This window comes from Anas platyrhynchos, chromosome 2, assembly GCF_047663525.1.
Source record: "Anas platyrhynchos isolate ZD024472 breed Pekin duck chromosome 2, IASCAAS_PekinDuck_T2T, whole genome shotgun sequence".
Lineage (NCBI taxonomy): Eukaryota > Metazoa > Chordata > Aves > Anseriformes > Anatidae > Anas > Anas platyrhynchos.
This window is the reverse complement of record NC_092588.1, coordinates 7,323,702-7,343,041: the sequence shown is the minus strand read 5'-3', so window position 1 is coordinate 7,343,041 and position 19,340 is coordinate 7,323,702. Positions and strand designations below refer to the sequence as shown.

At 36.1% G+C, this 19,340-nt stretch overlaps 1 protein-coding gene across 3 annotated transcripts in view; it reads right to left on the bottom strand.

Moving 5' to 3' along the window:
• The window catches only part of ZFAT (zinc finger and AT-hook domain containing), a 92,850-nt gene that overhangs the window by 8,777 nt on the left and 64,733 nt on the right, over positions 1-19,340 (bottom strand). For all 3 annotated transcript variants that reach the window (XM_038174961.2, XM_072034287.1, XM_072034288.1), the window contains exons 11-15: positions 18,298-18,386; positions 13,604-13,742; positions 8,489-8,607; positions 6,653-6,779; positions 5,104-5,234 (exon numbers count right to left, since the gene is read on the bottom strand). In XM_038174961.2, the coding sequence (XP_038030889.1) occupies positions 5,104-5,234; positions 6,653-6,779; positions 8,489-8,607; positions 13,604-13,742; positions 18,298-18,386 (605 nt within the window). The remainder of the gene's footprint in view (positions 1-5,103; positions 5,235-6,652; positions 6,780-8,488; positions 8,608-13,603; positions 13,743-18,297; positions 18,387-19,340) is intronic.

The window sequence follows — 19,340 nt, the reverse complement described above, 5'->3', positions numbered from 1 at the left end:
CATGAAGGTTGGAAGAACTTTCAAGATCATCTGGTCCAACCATCACCCTACTGCCAATATTGCCCTCTAAATTATTCTGCCTGGGAGCTAGGAAAATAGGTCTCCTATGTAAATAATGGACTGAACTATGGACTGGCTCTGCTAGCAAAACAAACAAAAACACAAACAATTCAGTCTCCACCCTATGGAGTGAGGACAAAAGTGCATCTGTAATAGGTCACAAGTCAAATCCACATGAAGTGAAGTAACTTGTTTTACCATGCTTGTCCCTCCTCCTCCCTGCTATGTGCTCTGTTCCTACAGAAGTGCTTTTCCCCCAATTTCTTGTCCATTTTTACTATCCACTATGAATGAGATTTCCTGTCTTTTTAAGCATTTATTACCCTCTTTCATAGTTATTCTTCAAACTTACAATTCTGTGCTTTCACATTTTCCCTACCTTGTTACATTTTTTTCTTTAAGCAGTTCAGAACAACTCAAATTCTATGCCATAAATAAATACCACCACTAGTTGTAGTGATCCAGACTGAATTACTATTAACTAAAATGGATTCAAACTGACAAGATTACACTTTTTGTGTCGTGCTGCAATCAAAGCTTCAGCGTGGATTTTTGCCAATCTCAGCCCATACTGGCAGAACTTCACACTTGGATCCTGGTATTCACTCAGGCGTGTGCAGTACTTTCCTTAGTGGCAGCATGTTTGCATGGCTGTCACACAACAGGATTTCTCCCAAATTAGATACCTAAAAGTTTGATCTTGATAATAGGGTAATATACTGGCTCTCAGGCAAGGAGGAGCTAAAGTCATTTCAAGTTCCAGACAGAACCTTTGAAAAGCCTCAAATACATGGCATGGTCATAGCCAACACCAATTCTCATTTCCCAGTCATAACGCAAATTAAATAAGACTACTTTACTTTTTTTTTTTCTTTTTTTTTTTAAGTTTAAAATCATAATGATGAATCCTGATTCAGCCTGAGATGTTTTATTGTTACACTGTCAAAGGATTTTCTTTTATAATATCATTCCTATGAAAAACAAATATAAAGTTTCCAAAGCCAAAATTGAATATGAATATATATATATATATATATACATACACATATATACACACACGTATATTATTTCAACACAATTCAGGAGCTGGGAGCTTCAAATGGAAAATCTGATCTTGAGTTCAGCTCAATAATAATTTGTATTCATGATCTAATAAACATGCCTTATAAAGGCGTACATCTCAGGGAAATAATTTAATAGAACACTGTAAACATGATAATGTTTCTGTCTTGTGACTTAACAGAAAGAAATTAAAAAAGGAGATATCAGTCAGAGCCAGCAAATGCACTCAACTTATAGCAGTGTACTGAGAAGGACTTACAGGCAAAAACAAAGCTTGTTTCTGCAGGCAGAAGTCTTGCACTGCCATGAAATACGCCAAGTACTGCACACAGAAGACACTTCCCCTAACCCATGTGCTCAAGGTGAAGATGGCTGTGTTACTGATAGGTACATCTAGATTCATGCACAATTTTAGGAATCAAGGGTCAACGGCACTTTTATAGGTGAAAGTAAGGACAAAGTTGGAGGGAAGAAAAGGTAGACAAAGACAGTAATGATGTAGTGTGACATACAGAGCAAAAAATACTTTGAAAATATATAGTAATTTAGGATTTAGAAGAAATTTCTTGGTGCAAATACAGAAATATGAAGATAACTTGTAAAGGCAGCTAAAAATGAGAGATGAAGGTGAGAAATGATGGGTTATGTATGTCCTTAAAGGAAAGAAAAAAAACACATAACAGCATAAAAACCAGAACAATAAATGTTGTTAAGAAAAAAAATGGAGCCAAGCTGCTAAGCAAGGACTCGGGGAGGCCACTGAAGAACAAGAGTGGAAATTTAGTGACAGATGATGCTGATATATTGCTGACACCCGGAATGATTTTTTTTTGTCTCACAATCCACAAGTGAAGCTGAAGGTCACAGAATAGAGTGTGGAATAAATTTTCCAGTGGGAAAGTGAAATATGAACATGTCTTACGATCACCTCAAGGTTAACAATTAGGAACTCAGCATAATTAAAACCTGACAAAGTAGTAGGTACAAGTGAGTGATACCCATAGAAAGCAACCTGGTGTTAAAGAAAAAAAAGAAAAGCTGTCAGTTCTAAATAGGAGAGGATTACAGTCATGTTAACTCCATTTAAAAACATTTTCCCTGAAGTTAAAAAAAAAAAAAAAAAAGGGATGTGGCTATAATTCTGAAGCCATCTTCTGGTGGGAAGAGAACTGTAAACAGTAACTAGAGCTGTGTAATAGGTCAAATGTTTGATAAAATATCAGTAGAAATATAAAAAATAAATAATAATAATAAAAGTGAAATGATAATAATAAAAAAAAATCTACAAAACTCCCTTCCTCTACTTCAATGAAGCCCACTCAAGGTAACTAGGAAGCCAGTCAGGTGTCAGTAGGCCTCCTGCCTCGTGATAGCCCTCTGGAAAAATCACAGATCTGCACACTTCTGCACACACAAACTGACAAGTCGCAAAGGCCACAGCCATTCCAGTAGCCACAAGAAGCAAGTTGGCAGAGGAACAATGCCCAGAGCATCTAAGTAAGGCATTAGTAAAACCTGATGTAAGCAGAGGTAGCACACAATCGCTCAGCATGAGATATACTTCAGTTCTGCACCGACTGATTTTGCTTCTCTGCAACTTCAAATTGGGGAAAAACGGCATTTTATAGCAACAGGACTCAAAGCGGGAAAAGAAAATGCAGCAAAGAGATTCTGTGCTCTGAGGATTTGATATTTGATTTGACATAGGAGTGGAGCTTATACCGGGCTTACGTTAGACCAATGAAAGTCATTAACGTATACAAGGCAAGGGAAAAAGCAGTGATCAATGCTTAGCAGCTTGCAAATTCAAAGTCAGAAATATGGATTTAAAAGTGACAGACAATTAATTTGTAATATGAATATTTACTTGCAAAATGCTATCCACAAATTCAGATGGTCTAACAAAGAAGAGGATAGATTTTAAGATGAATCAGAAATTGATCTGATTCCATACTTGAAAGATGAAAAATTGCTGAATGTTTTAAATTATGTTGTGTTGTTGCTGTTGTTTGTTTTTTTAAGCTTAACATTCCAGTATCACAAATGTAATTTCTTCTTCACTGCTGCCACTTACCTAGGTTCCACTTTCTCCTAGACTGTTAGTAGAGGGGCCTCAAAAGACACATTTTTAAGAACAGTTTTCAGTAATACTGACAGATAGCACAAACACCAATGCCTGATGCTGCATTCAACCTTTGAAACAGGTCATATATGGAAGTACAGCATACACATTGGCAGTGACTACAGTTAAAGTTGCTTCGAAATTTGCACATAAAAAGGACTGGAACATCTCTCCTCTTTAATGACTGAATTTACTTTCCAAATTTGTATCTGTTTTTCTACATTAGAGAAAAATCCCCTAAACTCTTACATAGTTTCTAAGCAAAATACCTGCTAAGTATTGCAAAGTAACATTTCAAAATGCTTTTCCTTAAAATTCTGCCTTGTCTCCCTCACATCTGGGTGACAATCATCTGAACACTGTCTTCACAGACTATGGACTTTCCACTTCTAGGGAGTTATCACGAATTTAATATCTACAATACTGAAAAAAATAAATAAATACTGAACTCAGAAGTTAGTTCTGGCATTCATCACAATCACACTTTTGGTTCATTTAAATAACAAGAGCTACTTAAACCCTTCAGGAGTTTAAGACTTCTCATGTACTTTCCTTCCCTGATGCATCAACCACATTGAGTGCGGGGACCCTGAGAAATCAAAGAATGTAAACAGAATGTAGAAAGGGATAATAAACTAGGGAAGTATAATGAAACTGGCAGAACAAACATAGCTTGGAGAACACAATGGGAAGAAACAAAATGTCAGCATCAAAATTAGCAGACACCTGTGAGGAAGAAATACTGGGCTTGATGTTCATACTCAACAGCCATCTCAAATTGAAAATGATTCACCTTCACTTGGTAATTATGTGTATCTTTCCGTTCTTAATTTCTAAAATGCTTTAGTAACACTGTACATTGCAAATATCCTTAGTAAAACCTGTGCAGTACACATATATATTAAAGTTACTTCTACCAGTATCTTGTAAGGTTTGTCTCATTTTAAAAGAAACTATATTGCCTACCATAATTTCTGTCACTTAATTCTTTATCAGTTGAATCCAGCATGTTTCCCACAAACAGAACCCTTGCAAAAGCCTGAAATTAACAAGTCTTTTTTTTTTTTTTTAGAATATTGACCTATATCATCTGGTCTCGCACAATTTCCCTGGGAACAACAAAATCAATTATGTATCTGCTCAACCAACTACAGTTCACTTGATTTTTTCTTTATCTTTCCCCAGTGTGGGTGATCACACTGGCTTCTCACATAAGCAACTGCTGTTAAGGAGCATCTGTAAATCCTCTTCTCAGAGCTGTTTCATGCCTGCAAACTGCTTGTGTTGCACCCCTCATTAGAAAGACAGGAGGAACTCAAACTGAGTATAAGTTTCGTTTGCTTGACTTTAGCCCGATATTACTTGACTTTAGTACCCCGAAAGTCTCTCTAGCCACAGGACAGCACTACAAAGACAAAGTGATGGTGGCTCATCACTGGATATAGTCGCATAGTTGTACACAAGCTGTAACCCTCCACACTCTTCTGTTTCTGGAAAAAGTCTGTCCCAAGGATCTCCTGACTCTTGACAGTGGGACTAAGTGATGACCCACAATACAGGTATGCTATCTTAAAAAGTCTGAAAATGCTTATATATATTTATCCAGTCACATTTTATGTATTTATGCTGATGCTTGTGTAATTTATACACATAAACACACAGGTGTATAGATGTATAAATGTCTGTGCGTGTGCATATAAACATAAGTACACACAACACAGAGCCAAAATTAGTTGAGAAGAAATTCTGTACACATTTTTCACAGTCATTCACAATTTAGTCCTTGCAGAACAATATGCATTTCACAACAAATATACAAAAATAAACACCGTTGTTTTGGAGAAGAGAAGAGCTCTTACCTGCTTCACCACCGTCACAGTTCCAGGTGCCATGGTAACTACAGAAGCAACTGCAGTGGCATCGTGGGTTTCTGAACCCAACTCAATGATTTGCTGCAGGATGTTTACAGCCGTTGGATCAAGTCTTTCACCTTATCAGAAAGACAGCAAGCATAAGATCATTACCGTAAAACAGCTCTGAGGGGATGTGAATCTATGTGCCAGAGACACTCTTTCCCCTCATGCTTTAACCCTGATTCACAGTTCTGTCTATAAATTTCAAACGGCTCAATAACCTGACACTTTAATAATAGATCTATGGGAGGAAAGTATTCACAAAACAAATTTGCCAGAGGAATGCATGAATCAGCAAGTGAAACCACACCGCTCATTTTTATGCCTATTTGAAAAAGATCTAAAGGAATACATTGATTAAACAAACAACGGGTACAACTCATAGCAGGAACTGTGAGTTAGGAAACTGAGAGACTTCCTAACTGAAATTGAGAACTGAAGAATGTTCGCTTGCTTTATTTTTTCCTATAAAACTGCCTTCAGACAATCTACTACTGTTTTTTATGCCTCAAGGGAATATACCAGAAGACTGTCCTAAGTTGGATGAATTAAAGTAAATTGTTCTACTTTTAAAATTACAGCCTCACGTTTAAAGTCAAAACTGTTATGTACGGCACATTCCAGGATCTTGCTTACATTAATTTAAATATTAATAACTTAAAATTTTCTCCAGATATTTTTACTCATTTGGAATTCTCACTGATTAAAGTAAAATAATACACACAAGTTGTCAGTAGCATAACTGAACTGCAATGTGCTTGGAAATTCTGATAAAAATGGGAGCTTGAGAAACTCATTTGTAGTATGAACGATACAGTTCACAATTACAAAATGCAATCTTCTGATAGTCACTGCATTTATTCATACATTCAAAATATATGAACACTGATTCTAGTCTCTGATGTTTTAACACTCTCAGAAACATGAACATTTTTTTTTTCTTTTCGTCTACTTTTTCTTATTCCCGACTTAGTAATCATGATCTAAATCCTCTCTTGTTCTTATTCAATGTGATACTGAAACAGCTTACTCTGTTTTCTGCATCATTACAATTAAGTTTGTTAGGACTGTCCTAGGAACACGGTAAATGAGCTATTCCACTGTGTCACTTCTGCAGGCTGGCTGACTTAAGCAGGAAGAAAAATGATAGCAAGGGAATTGCCATTAGATACACACCATCTACTTCGCCAAGACAGCTGATTTCACAATATATTCAATAATACAGGCAGGAAATTCCACACATCTAATAATAAAGTGCAAAGTAGAGTGTGATAAGTATTAATGACTTAAGGACACAGAAATTCATAAGCAATGGTCACTTCTCATTACTTACCCTTGAAGAAAAAATATAAAACCCCCAGAAATAAGTTCTGGATGACAAATTTCATCTGTTTTAATAGTTTCACAGAATATCACATATTGCCCAGTATATTGAAAAGGATATTTATGAAAAAAATACATATTTGGTATTCCAACCCCCAAAAAGGTAATTTACCATTTTCAGAAGTATATCTAAGGTTCTGCAATGCAGCTACAGCAGCTTGAGTGCCTTGAACGTCTTCTCCAGCCTCTGTGATATGGAGATACTGAGTGGATGCTTCTTCAGAAACTTCAGCAGTTAACTTGAAAACAAAACCAAGTCAATATATGGATAATCAGAGAATCATAGAATTGCAATTTTGTTAGCAAATTAAAGAAGAACTGAAGTTATGAGTTTAAAGGAATGAATTTTGGACAATAATTATTTTAACAAGAGTTACAGAAATCAGGGGTAAACACAATTCATGACAAATATTATCTAGAAGTTGGGATAAGTTTTATTCTTCAAGATTTTCCCCCAAGAGTTGTTTTCAACACACTAAATGATCTTGACTTCATTTCTGTTGCATAGTTATTTTATACTTAATAACAGACTTCTGCTGTGTCATGGTCTAGTAAAGACATTTTGGGCAAAATTAGGCTGTAATTCTTGTCTTTGACTTGTCTTTGCAGATCTGGTAAAATGCTTCTTACGTTTGAAAATGGCATTTTATTTTAGAAAAAAATATCTTTTCCATAACCATGTTTTTTTCAAGACAAGCTGTTAACATGTACTTCTCCTCCGATGGGACTTTTTTTATTTATAGCAGTTCCAATAGCAGAGACAGGCTCGAATCCTTGGAGCCCTCTTACTTTTTCATGTTTGGGCATCAACTGGGAGTGTGGATGTAGAACAGTTTGTGAAATGCAAATGGATACATTTTAAAATACTTGCCCTTTCATCTTTGAATAAATGTCCATACAGAACCTACTGTGATAGTTTTGAGGATTTTACCCTCTGTTCACGGATACTGAAGAGCTGTTGAACACAAACTTGCAGGATGGCCCTTCCCAATCAGGAATTATGCTTATGCTTAGGGTTAGACAGCCTGAAATCCAGAATGGGTCTTAAACTGTGGAGATCAGACAACTGCAACTCCTGGATTTCCCTGTCACTGGACACCAACAATAGCCTAATCAAGCATACTCAGCATGCTAACTGGGATTTTTAATATAAGATCTAGATAATTCTGTGGTTTTGTCACAGCTTCTTCATCTACGGTCAACCTTGCTTTATTAGAGTAACAGTTTTCATTTTAAAACGAACTGCTACCCATTTTACAGCTTAAAATGTTATGGCTGATTAAGGTAGCTGAACTACCCCACACAAACTGAGAAAACCCAGGTGGTGGTTTGATTGTTTTATTGTTTTGCTTTGTTTTCCTGACCTAACTTCTAAGGTCTAATTTAAATTTTTTAAGCTCTGATCTTAATCATTGATATTGTGACTCCAACATGCTTTGGACTGAAACTAGAAACACAGAATAAATGGTGGAAGACTTACTCTCTATAATACCATTTAATATAATTAAATATTTCATATAATACCATCTTTTAGCCAATTAACTTACAAATTCAGGTCTAACCTTCCATATTCCAACATTGTCTGGACCGAGTCATAAGTTTCTTTCATTAATTCAGTATAACCTCACAGCTTCATGCATCTTTGAACTAACATCAATGAATATTTGGCATATAGTAAAGACACTGAGTTTTTTCAGTTTTGTGATTTTTTGCTAAAACTTTTGCTCTTTGTGCAGCAGAGGACTAGAGCCCTCCAACATTGTTACTCCTACCAGTTATGAAAGCAGTCAAGATTAAGTGACAGCAGTGTATGCATTCAAAATGGAAATGAGACACCACATGACCTCCTGATGTTATAGAGTCAAGAACATATTTTTGAATATTTCTTAACTTTTTCTACATAACTTTTTAAAATCTTAAGGTCAAAGCCATGGCAACTGTGCTTTACCTCCCACTTTGTCTCCCCATCATGTTCCACCAGCTTCATGCCATGCTTGTTCTTAAGATGTCTGTTGAACTCCCATTTTGTACCATATACAAAACTGCAAACAGGACACTTAATGCCACCTACAAGGAAACAAAAATAAATCCTTTGATTATTTTTATATCAAGTATTTTTCAAGGCAGTAAAGACCCCTTTGTAAAGGAAAAAAAACAAAAACAAAGCAGGTGTACTCTTACAGAGCTTAAAAGACAACTTTGGATGATGGAATTTTGGTAATAGAGTCTGGAGCAATTCAACTACCTGGATAGTTTTAGCAATCCTGCTTCCCTGCCTGCATGCTTCCCTGTGATGGATGCAATGTTGCAGGAATGCTCTTCCCCCATCTTTCCCTCCCTCTACAACTCTCTCCCTAGGAAACCTCTACTACAGACCAAATAGAAAGGAGCAGGAACATGCAGCTGCCTGCATCTGTCTGAGATATTGTCTCATTTCTATAATTAGGTCCACATAGAAGGTATTGGTTTTAAAGTCTATGGAACTAGATGTTAAAGGATGCCAGGCTGCAACAGAAAGAACTTAAATTGCAAAGTAAATAACAACTTATCTCCTGGGCAAGAACTTGTGCTTGCTAGCTGTTGCTCTGCTAACAAAAGCCATTTTCCAAGGGAAAAGTTTTTCCAGTGAATGACAGAGTACTTAAGTTTGATCGACCTCAGCCCATTCTTTGGTTTGGCCACAAGCAAGCTCACTGTAAAAACTAGGGGATGTTTCAGCCTGTGCAGAATCATTCCCACACTCATGATTCTGCTTGAAACTCAGACTAAGCAGCACTCACAGAGATGACTCCAAGTTTCCAAGGAAAATGTCTTTAAAGACCAAGGGTGCCTATGACTTACGTTCTGCTTCAGGCCCAACACAAACAACACCTATCACATGTATTAAATAAATATAAACAAATACTTTGGTACTCTGCATACTCTTATTTCAAATCATAGAGTTCCTTAGAGACTGTTTTTAATATTTGCTCCATTACACATCGCTGCAGCTTCAAATGTAAATTGTATGCATATTCAAAAAATCTAGAGGACTGGGGCTTGAAGCTTTAGGTTTAAATATTGGTTCCCTGGTGTCTTGAAAAGCCCTGGTCTGCTGGCCTTCAGGATCCAACCCCAAACCATAGCACCATTGTACTCTTTCAGTAAGTTCTGGTAGTTGTTTTCTTTTGCAAGTGCTTATAAACAACAGTGAAATCTTAATATTTAACATGCACAGCAGAGAAATATTTTCATGATTTTGAAAAAAAAAAGTATCTCCTTGAAGACCATTGTTCTAGCTTTCTCAAGTTTCAAGCAAACGTTATTAAGTTTTCTGGCACGTTGTTAAAGCAAACCAGGAAGAGTTAACAACATGCCATCTGCACCCAACTACCTTTGCTTTTTAGGGTTTCTGCTGTTTACATTAACATACAGAACTGTAAACCTAGACTTTCTGCTTACCTACAAAGTGATAAATAGCATGAATTTAGCACAATGGTTAGTAAGTATGCATCATTACTGGTTAAAGGACAAAAGAAAAACAAAAACTGAGCATGATGAAACCATAAGTGTTCAGATTTATACACGAGATTTAAAAGCTTCTACTTCTTTTTCTTATGGAAGTCATTTGGTCAAATGTCAGATCTTGGTTTCTTCACCAGATGGCAAGTGATGGCTCTTACCCGTCACATTCAAATGCTTCAAACATACTCGCATAAGCTGGTTATAAACCGAGTTCTCACTGCACATAGTCTTTTATGAACAAGGCGATTAGAAAAATCATTTGGTTTTACAGTAATGGAAATTTACCATTTCGCATTCTACCGGGTGAAAAGAAACTTTCTATTTTGGTAAAACAGAAGATAACTACACTCTGTTACAAGGGTGTTTCCACTGACACTTATTATTCCTCTAGGATTTCCCGTCTTTGCTCTCCATCTAGTGCAAGTCTTCACCAGACTTCAGTATTACAGCAGATGTTCAATACTTGGTCTCTGAACAATACTAAAAAGTTTCTCTGTTAGTGGGCATAAAATTCTGCAGATCACAAAAGCAAAATACCTTGGTTCAGATTAGGACAAAGATACTATCGGTTAGAGAAAATGAAGTGAAATACTCATTCCATGCTAATCTGTATTATTAGAAAAAACACCATTGTTAAAGAGAGGACTTGCCCACATTATTTGATACTGCAACTGTTATAACAATACACCAGATTAATTAAAGCTGCCACTTTTGTTACTGGGACTTCAATTAAAGAACAACTCTGGAAGCATAGAATCAAACTGATAATACGTAACTCTATATCAGCGAACTGGTATCAAAGCTCAGGAAAATTAATTTTCACACAATTCTTTAAAATTAATTGGCAATGTATAGAGAGCCGATAAATGACACACCTTATCTGTATTTCATACCAAATCTGATGTGTGCATTACTGTGTTGCAGACAAATATTATACAGCTTATGCCTAACATTTTCTTAAGACAGCTGCTACTGTCTGCTAGAGTGGTGGCAGTGGCATAATAGAACACAGGGGCCACAAATGGATCATGCGTACATGCTGCACAAGTTGCTACATGAACAAAAGCAGAAAAAAACATCTTCCCGAGAATGTAAAGCAAGTGATGGCAGAGAAAATAAGTAACAAGAAAATAAACAATTTGTAGAAAAAAAATGTATGTGACTGTCCCGGTACTAGAGAGCAAATTAAACTAAAAAAGGAATCTATCAAATGAGCCAGTAGGCAGGACCTTGCAAAAAAAATTAGCAAGGGAATACCTGCATAACGGTTATCCCCTATGCAGACTGCATCAAATTCTTACAGTATATATTTTTCTTTGTTATTTTAAAATACCAAAATAAATGTCATTTTCACGTTATTTTCATTTCATGTGAAATAAAATTTCACATTTTCATTTAAGTGAAATGTCATTTCACTTAAACAAAACAAAACACCACCCCACCAAGGAATTTCTCTGATCCTGACTGATCCTAATCTCCAAGATAACCCAGAAATGCTGCTGCCTGTCCCTGGCAAGACAGTTGCTCACAGGAGCCTGTTTCTTCTATTCTTTGAGCACTCTACGAATCTAGAGCAGAAGCGAGCAGTTTACACTCCTGCAGGTGTTTCCAATAGAGGTATTTGGAATGTCTGCAATGCAGTCAGTCATATACCAGGTGATGAGAGTGGAAAATAAAAGATGAGCACATCTGAGATAATTCACTCTGGGCTCAGTAATTCAGAAGAGGCAGAACACAAGAAGATGAATAGGGATAGACAGTTTTCATTAGGTGCTAATCTTTGTTAGTTTCCCTTCTCAATTTGTTTCCAAACCCATCCATTCGCAGGTTCTCCTGCCTTTTCTTGTTTGTCTACAGTCCTTTAATTTCAAAGGACTTGTTTAATACTGGGTCTGAATGGTCTTTTTCCCTTATATGAATACATGAATAATTTTCTAAAATTGCTTTCAGGTCTATGAATATGGTAAATTGAAACTTGATAGAGGCTAGTTAGGTGGCAGGTTGCAACTGCTGAACCAAGCAGCTCAGAAACACGTACCTTGTCATTCTGCATAATACATCCACATTGATCTGTTTGTGCTGTGACCCAGATTCAGAAGATATTACCCCAAAATTAGGAAAAATTTTATTAACTTCAGTTGCATTTGTGTATATCAACTCCAAATGCAAATCCTAATTACCTCAGTCTCCCAAAAGGAACATTCTTTTCCCCAGTGTGATACCACAACATTTTAGAAGAAATGTCATCTTTTTGCATTCTGATAACAAATCTGCAGGTCTCCCATTTTTATTTTTAGTCCACAGGTAAGACTCCACACAATGGGTCACATATTAGGAAATGGAGCTGGCAAGGGTGGTTGGATGGAAGAAAAGTGCAGCCACTAGCATGGCTTTCTTCATGATAGAGCTACGGTAAGAAGCAAAGGCCTGGTAGCTACTACATAGGCTTGAAGCCCCTTTACTGTTCTTATACCCTACACAGCAGGTCAGTATCTGGAAAGCAAGCACTGAACTAGTGGTAGTACAAGAAATATGAATACTCTGTAGGGAAAGGAAGAGAAAGAAGGATGCAAAGTCAAAGATGACAATGTCTACCACAGAAAAAAATTAAAGGCTGTTCCCTTTAATCTCATTCCAATGTCTTCATTATCAGAAAACTCCTGCATTCTCAACTTTAATTATTTTCCACTGAAATGAAAAAACTGTATTTTCAGAAGAGCAGTTATCTGGCTCCCAAAAGGGAAAAGGAAACTTAATAAATGATTAATTTTATTTGTTCAAAAACATTGTTAATACAAAATTAAGGATCATATTTATAGAATTCAATCTATGGACAAATAATTCCTTTCACTGCTCAGAAATCTGATAAGTTAAACAAAGTTCTGGAAATTCTGCTTTTGCCAACCCTACTACAGAACAGTGATTTTGCACACTGACCAAGTAGATATTACATCTTTGAAACAACTGCAGGTTCTCTGATGACCTTCTCCATCTGTGAAAATAATTGCGAAATTCTACAACACATTTCTGCTCAGAAATCAACAGACAAAGATGTACTATAAGTTAATTCTGATTTCAGAATTCCTGAAAATTTCTCTTTTTTTTTTTTGATTAAAAGGAGAAAGAAAAACATCTTCCAAAGAAGCAAAGTAATAAAATCAACTCTACCAAACACTAAAATATTTTCAACACAATTTTATATTTAATTTGGCTTTCCATCTTCACCACCAGGCATGAGAACTGAAGAAGTTTTGTGCTTCATGAACTGCTAAGTATATTTTACACTCAAAAAAGTATCTGACTGCAGAGTCAATCGTTTGCTTTGGTTCACCTGCCCAGTGAAAAGCAACAAAACTACTTACAAGAATCGGACAACCAGCACATTTTCTTTACCTGCACTCAGACACTGCAAGGAATGAGTTTCAGAATTACTAGAAAGTAGTAATGATTTATAGCATAACACCCAATAAATAGGAACACATATCCTGCAAAAGCTTGTATTTAAATCAAGTTTGCTTCAGCAAAAAACAATAACAAGTCCTATATAGGGGAGCTATACCTTGTTGGAGAAGGGCTTCTGCTGCAGGCTCCCCAGAACCTATGTTTACATACTCCTCATTAGGATGCTTTCTGTTGTAATGCCTCTTCAAGGACCCAGATATGTTGCAGGAATAGTGGCAGTGTGCACAACGGAAAGGCTAGGAGCAAAAAGGAAAACATTAGAAAGCATTTCTCGACTTCTTCAGGAACAAGGTCTAAGCCACAATGTTTAGATCCAAAGAAACCCTGCTGAGTTCCAGATTGGGCATTTTCCAAGGAGACCTTCCAAAATTCAACGTAAATGGAAGTTGTAAAATCTGACCTAGAATTTAGTACTTGTCATTATATGCAGAGCACCACATATTGTCAGGATTATAAGATTAGTATTTACTTTTCATAATTCAGTAAACTACATATTTTCATAATTGACAATCTGACCATGCAGAGACTTTTGACTACAAGTAAATGACTCAGCTGCCGTGAGCAAAGTAACTCTTGTCTGAAAAAGGGAAGTGAGAAACCTAAAATAAATGAAGGTACAATGTGACTGTACACCCAAACTAATTTAACAGACACCCACAGCTGACAAAGCTGATCGCTTCCCTTTCCTTTCCTGCTCTCTTCAACATGCTCGCAACTACTTCCCTTTCACTGGCACTCACATTCATACTATTTAGAACCAGAGAAGCACAGAATCACTCAGGTTGGAAAAGCCCTCTAAGACCAGCTGGTCCAACCTCTAACCTAGCACTGACAAGCAGTACTGACTTAGTGGTATGAATTAAGTTTGGGGATCTAAATTAATTAATTTTTAAGAACATGTCTCCCTCCAGCTGACAGCAACAGACATTGCTAAAGAAAACATTTAGGAAAACAAGCTCTCGTGCCTAAAGCTAGTCTTTGAGGAGCTACTGAGTGAAATAGGTAACTTACAGGAGGCTGGGCAGAACCATTTTAGGCCTGAAACAGATCAAGGACATTGACTGAAGTCCTTCAGGGAAAGTAACATTCCTCACAATGGGATGCAAAATGCTTCATGCACAGCAACCAGACCCACCAAAATGTAGTCATCAGGAAACAGCTGGTACAGGAATGCTTATTAAGAAGCTGAATTTAAAGCTGTGAAGTGTCTGCTGTGTGGGCCTACTGGCCAGAATGTTCTGCTGAGGTTATTGCTCATGAACTTCCTTCAGGCTCCAAGCAGAAGGAATACAGAAGAAAACTGGTGTTCATATTCCCTTAACCTTAAAATTCAGAGTGTACTGTAACACTCAGCTATTCATTTTTTCAGAATCATCCAGATGCACTGGTTTGCTCTTGTACCAGCTGTAACTCACTTGCATGTACCATGTGTTATCTGCTACTGGACAGTGTGCCTGCAAATTCCTGGCACAGTAGGGACGGGCAGCATTTTTTTCTTTAATCTGGTTTTGTAGAGTTGAAGGCACAATCCCTATAGCTTTGTGCAAACAGAATCCTTTAGTACACATAATGCACACAATAAACATGAAGAATATATTGAATTGTATTAATTCTAGCAGTGGATGTGGTCTCACTGGTCTTAAAGATGATGAAATAAGTACAGAAAAACTTGCTTTGGGGCAAGTAGTACCATGGATATATATCTGTTTGTGTTGGCTAATGATTCTAATTATTTCTTTAGAAGTATTCAGAATAATCATCCTTTTAAATTCAATTCAGTTATTTCAAACATGTCTAATGGTAATGAAAGGTCTGAACAACATGCAGTCTTTTATCCTATCTGGAAGGCAACTAATTATGATTACTTCACACAGTTCACATAAGTACAGAGTAAGAAATATGACAAGAAACAAACAAACATGGGGAAATCTCATCTGTGGCAGAGAAATCTTTCCCAGACTTCTATTGTTGCCCATGACTATTCCAGTTTCACCACTTTCTGCAACTTTCGTAAGTGTCTCCAAGCCCTGATGGAAAAGGGCTGTTTTCTGAACGTCCTGTTGATTCCTTTGAGCTGTATGATACTGGAGCAACAGCAGCAACTTCACTGTACTACTGCTATCTACAGTGCAAACTGATGGAGCTTGATAGAAAAAATTGCTAAAATGTCAAATGACAATATTCTTGACAATAAAAATTATCTGAATGTATCTTACAAAGCTGCCCAATATTGATATTGCAATAAATCTGTCTAAAAGAATGAGTGCCAGAATTTGAGAACAGTAAAAAAAAAAAAAAAAAAAGAAGCACATGCACGTATCACTGCTAAAGTTTTCAGCAGCTACAATGCATCTACATAGAGAGAAATTAATGAATGATACTTCTGAATGGATGTTCTCTGAAACACTGTCTGCAATTTTAATATTTGTGAGAATACACTAAATGATGAAGCGTATGTTGATTAGAAATGCTCTTTTCAAAAGAGGTTTTAAAAAAACACTCGACTAAAGGTACACTAAATGCTGAGAGCCATGCCAAACAAATTGCATTTTTTTTAACTGACCAAAAAAATACACTGAAGTCGTGTAACAGCACCACTTTTAATAATGTGGCAAGCATTAGTAAATGGTACGTATGAGCAACAAAAAAGAAAAGGTAATATTACCAAATCTTTAAATTGTTTTATATTAATGCAGCATTTTTTATTTTGATCTATTCTTCCCTTGTAGCATTTAGCTGCTTCTGAATATCTTTTAACTCACTTAGTCTCCGTTGCCTTTCATTTTCATGTACCATAACCCAAATACATTCTTAACCTTTAATTTGTTTTCTCTCTGGTTATCCACATCTACTCTACTACTTTCTATGTCATCCTGCATCTGAATATTTTTCTATCTACATCAAGATGTCATTTTTTCTTCAGATTCTATGTAAGTACTGACTGGTTGTTCACCAGAATAATGCTTGAGCATTTCCTTTCCTGTGTAAAGGAAAATCTCTCGTGACCTGCTTTGGTTTAACTGAAATGAAATCAAAAAGTTCTATACAACATGATGATCTGTAGACTAGAAAAGCAGCGGAACAATAGTCACCAAGATCTCATCTATCTTTAAATGTACATATAAAGAAAACCCAAAACCCAATCCATTTCAATTCCTCAGATACCTAAATTTAAATTGATCCAATCAAATGCTGATAATTGCTTTTTTAATACACATTCTTTTTCTTCTAGTACATCTTGAAGTAACCAGAAACGTGAGTTCATGTGCTACTTGGCATTCTGAACTCCAGCTATCAGCAGTAAGTCGCTGTCCAGTTAGAAGAAACAATGCTCAGACAATTAACAAACTAACTTTTGTCTCTGCAGCTCTGGAATTCACTTTTGAAAGTGTCCTGATATCCAGATTCTCTATAGGTACCTGTGAATCAGCAGGGCCTTGTGACTCTAGTGACACACAGCTTGGAAATAGGCTGGATTAAATTATTATTAGGTCACATGACTACTGATATACCTTTTTGAGTTTGATATGCATACAAGCAACTATCCCAGAAGGAGGCAAAATGTTACTGAGAGACGCAGTTTTTGAATTCCTTTTCAGCGTTTTGCAGTTCTCTTAATAATGCATTGAATAGACACATTTTAATGCTGCAAAAAGGTGATGGGTCAACAGTTCTAAAACCTATCCCGAGGTCAGAATCATCAGCGTTTCAAGAGCTGCATTATGAGTACTTTCTTCTCATCAGCCATTAAAAAAAGCTAATGCATATGTCCATCTATGAGAAAATATTTTAAATAAAGGATATAATTATACAATAAAACCACGTACTTAAGAACGAAAAATTATTTGTTCAAAGTTTGTTATCTCTCTGAATGACTTGCTTCATTTTCTGATTTGTTTTGTCTTCCAAAATTCAAGTCATGATTCAAAAGACTGTCTTCCTTTCTGCCTTATGGAGGAACGGTTGAAGGGTACTCTCTACAGAAGCAAACTAATTTGTCAGATAATGAAAAATGTTGCCTATCAAAATAATATGACATTTTCTATAAGAAATATGTTCATTGCCAAGATAAAATGTTACATTAAAATGAACATTTTCATATCTACAAAATACTGGATTTTTCTGGAAAAGAAACTAGGATCATTTCTATTTTCTGAATATAACATTTCACAATTCATTACATCAAGACCTATCATGCTGAGAACCAATATGAAATATAGGAGTAAAACCATACTACAGTTTATTAATAAAAAACATATCTCTCATCTAAACACTTCACAGAAACATTAACAATCTTCAAAACTCTTTCCAAGACACATTTCAGATAAATGAGGTGTTTTAAAATTAATTCTGTTCAATTTTCTTCAAGTATATGAACTCATCTACAGCACATGAGACTGGCAAATTTTCAGAGATTAAGGTGTGCAATGAACAGTGATGGATGGGATTTACTTTCCTGCTTCCCTAGGACACTTTTTAGGTACATATGAAGTTAGATATCTCAAGGAATGACAGTCAGGAAAAAAAAACAGTGATACTTGTTTTATATTGCAAAACTTACATAAGTTTGGCAAGATTCTAAATATAAATTGTCTATGAACAGAACAAATCTATCTCAGAAGCCTGAACAAAAAGGCAAAATTCCTAAAATATTAAATGCATATGTATTTAATTAATAAGAAGGAAGAAAAGGAAGAGAAGGAAGGAAAATGTGTTATATTTAAAACTGTTGTCTGAATTTCCATATAGTTCCAAATGTTATCAATAACCATGATTAATATGTTTGGTTACCTTGAAAGAGACATGTTGTTCCATATGACGTAGGAGCTGTGGCTTTTGGGCAGCTGTATAGTCACACACCGTACATTTAAACTGCTTTCCTGAAATGGGAGTAGAAAAAAAACAGAATCAATTTATTTCTATTTAATTTCCAAAACCTCCTGGTAATATTTCCTCATAAAGATGATTTCCAAAAGATTTCCAAAATGGTAACAATGAACACTATAAGTCTGGCAGCTGTTCTCCAAAATTTTGGTTATATTTTGGGCTAAGAGCAGTAAGGAAGAAAAAAGGCTTAAGTGTCATCTTTAAATTATAGGCATTAATTAGTCCAGATGCTCCTGGAACACTCTCTTGGGCGGAAAAAAAGAAAGAATCACTACAGTAGAGCCTAAATGGAAGAAGGAAATGGAGGATTTACAACTGCAGGCACCTTTATTTTGCTACTCTTAAAGCAGATTTGTAAATCTTTAAAACACCGATGTTTGGTCATGTGTTTACCCTACTTCTGTCTCCGACACTGAGTTGTTACGATTCAAATACACTTAAATTTTCTCAGTTTTCTCTGCATGTTTTCTTGGTGTATTTCTGGTAGGGTATGACATGATGTAATATTTTTACCACAAGATTTCCTTTTATATTTAGCTCTACTCTTCCAATAATGATTCAAATGACTTTAGAAGCGATTTCTACAGAGGCTTAAGGAGAAATAAAACGTGTCATAGAATGAAATAGGATTAACACAGCGAATAATACAGAAGCCTTGTGTTCCCACCTTTCACTTTTGTTTACACAGTTTTAAAAACAATGGGCACAAGTTGCTCCATCAGCAGCAGATTGAATGATGCCTGCTTGCCTTGTTCATTATGACTTTTTGTCCTTTCTCATCTAAATCTCTGCAGTAACCCTCAGTCTCACATACAGTCCTACAAGGCAAGAGAGAGCACATACTGGGACTAGCTCATATCTCCTATGTGGTGACTTGCAGCTACCAAACAGAAGGGAGAACAGTCAGATTCTGTCACCTGTCCTTGCAGTGCTGATTCACATTTTTT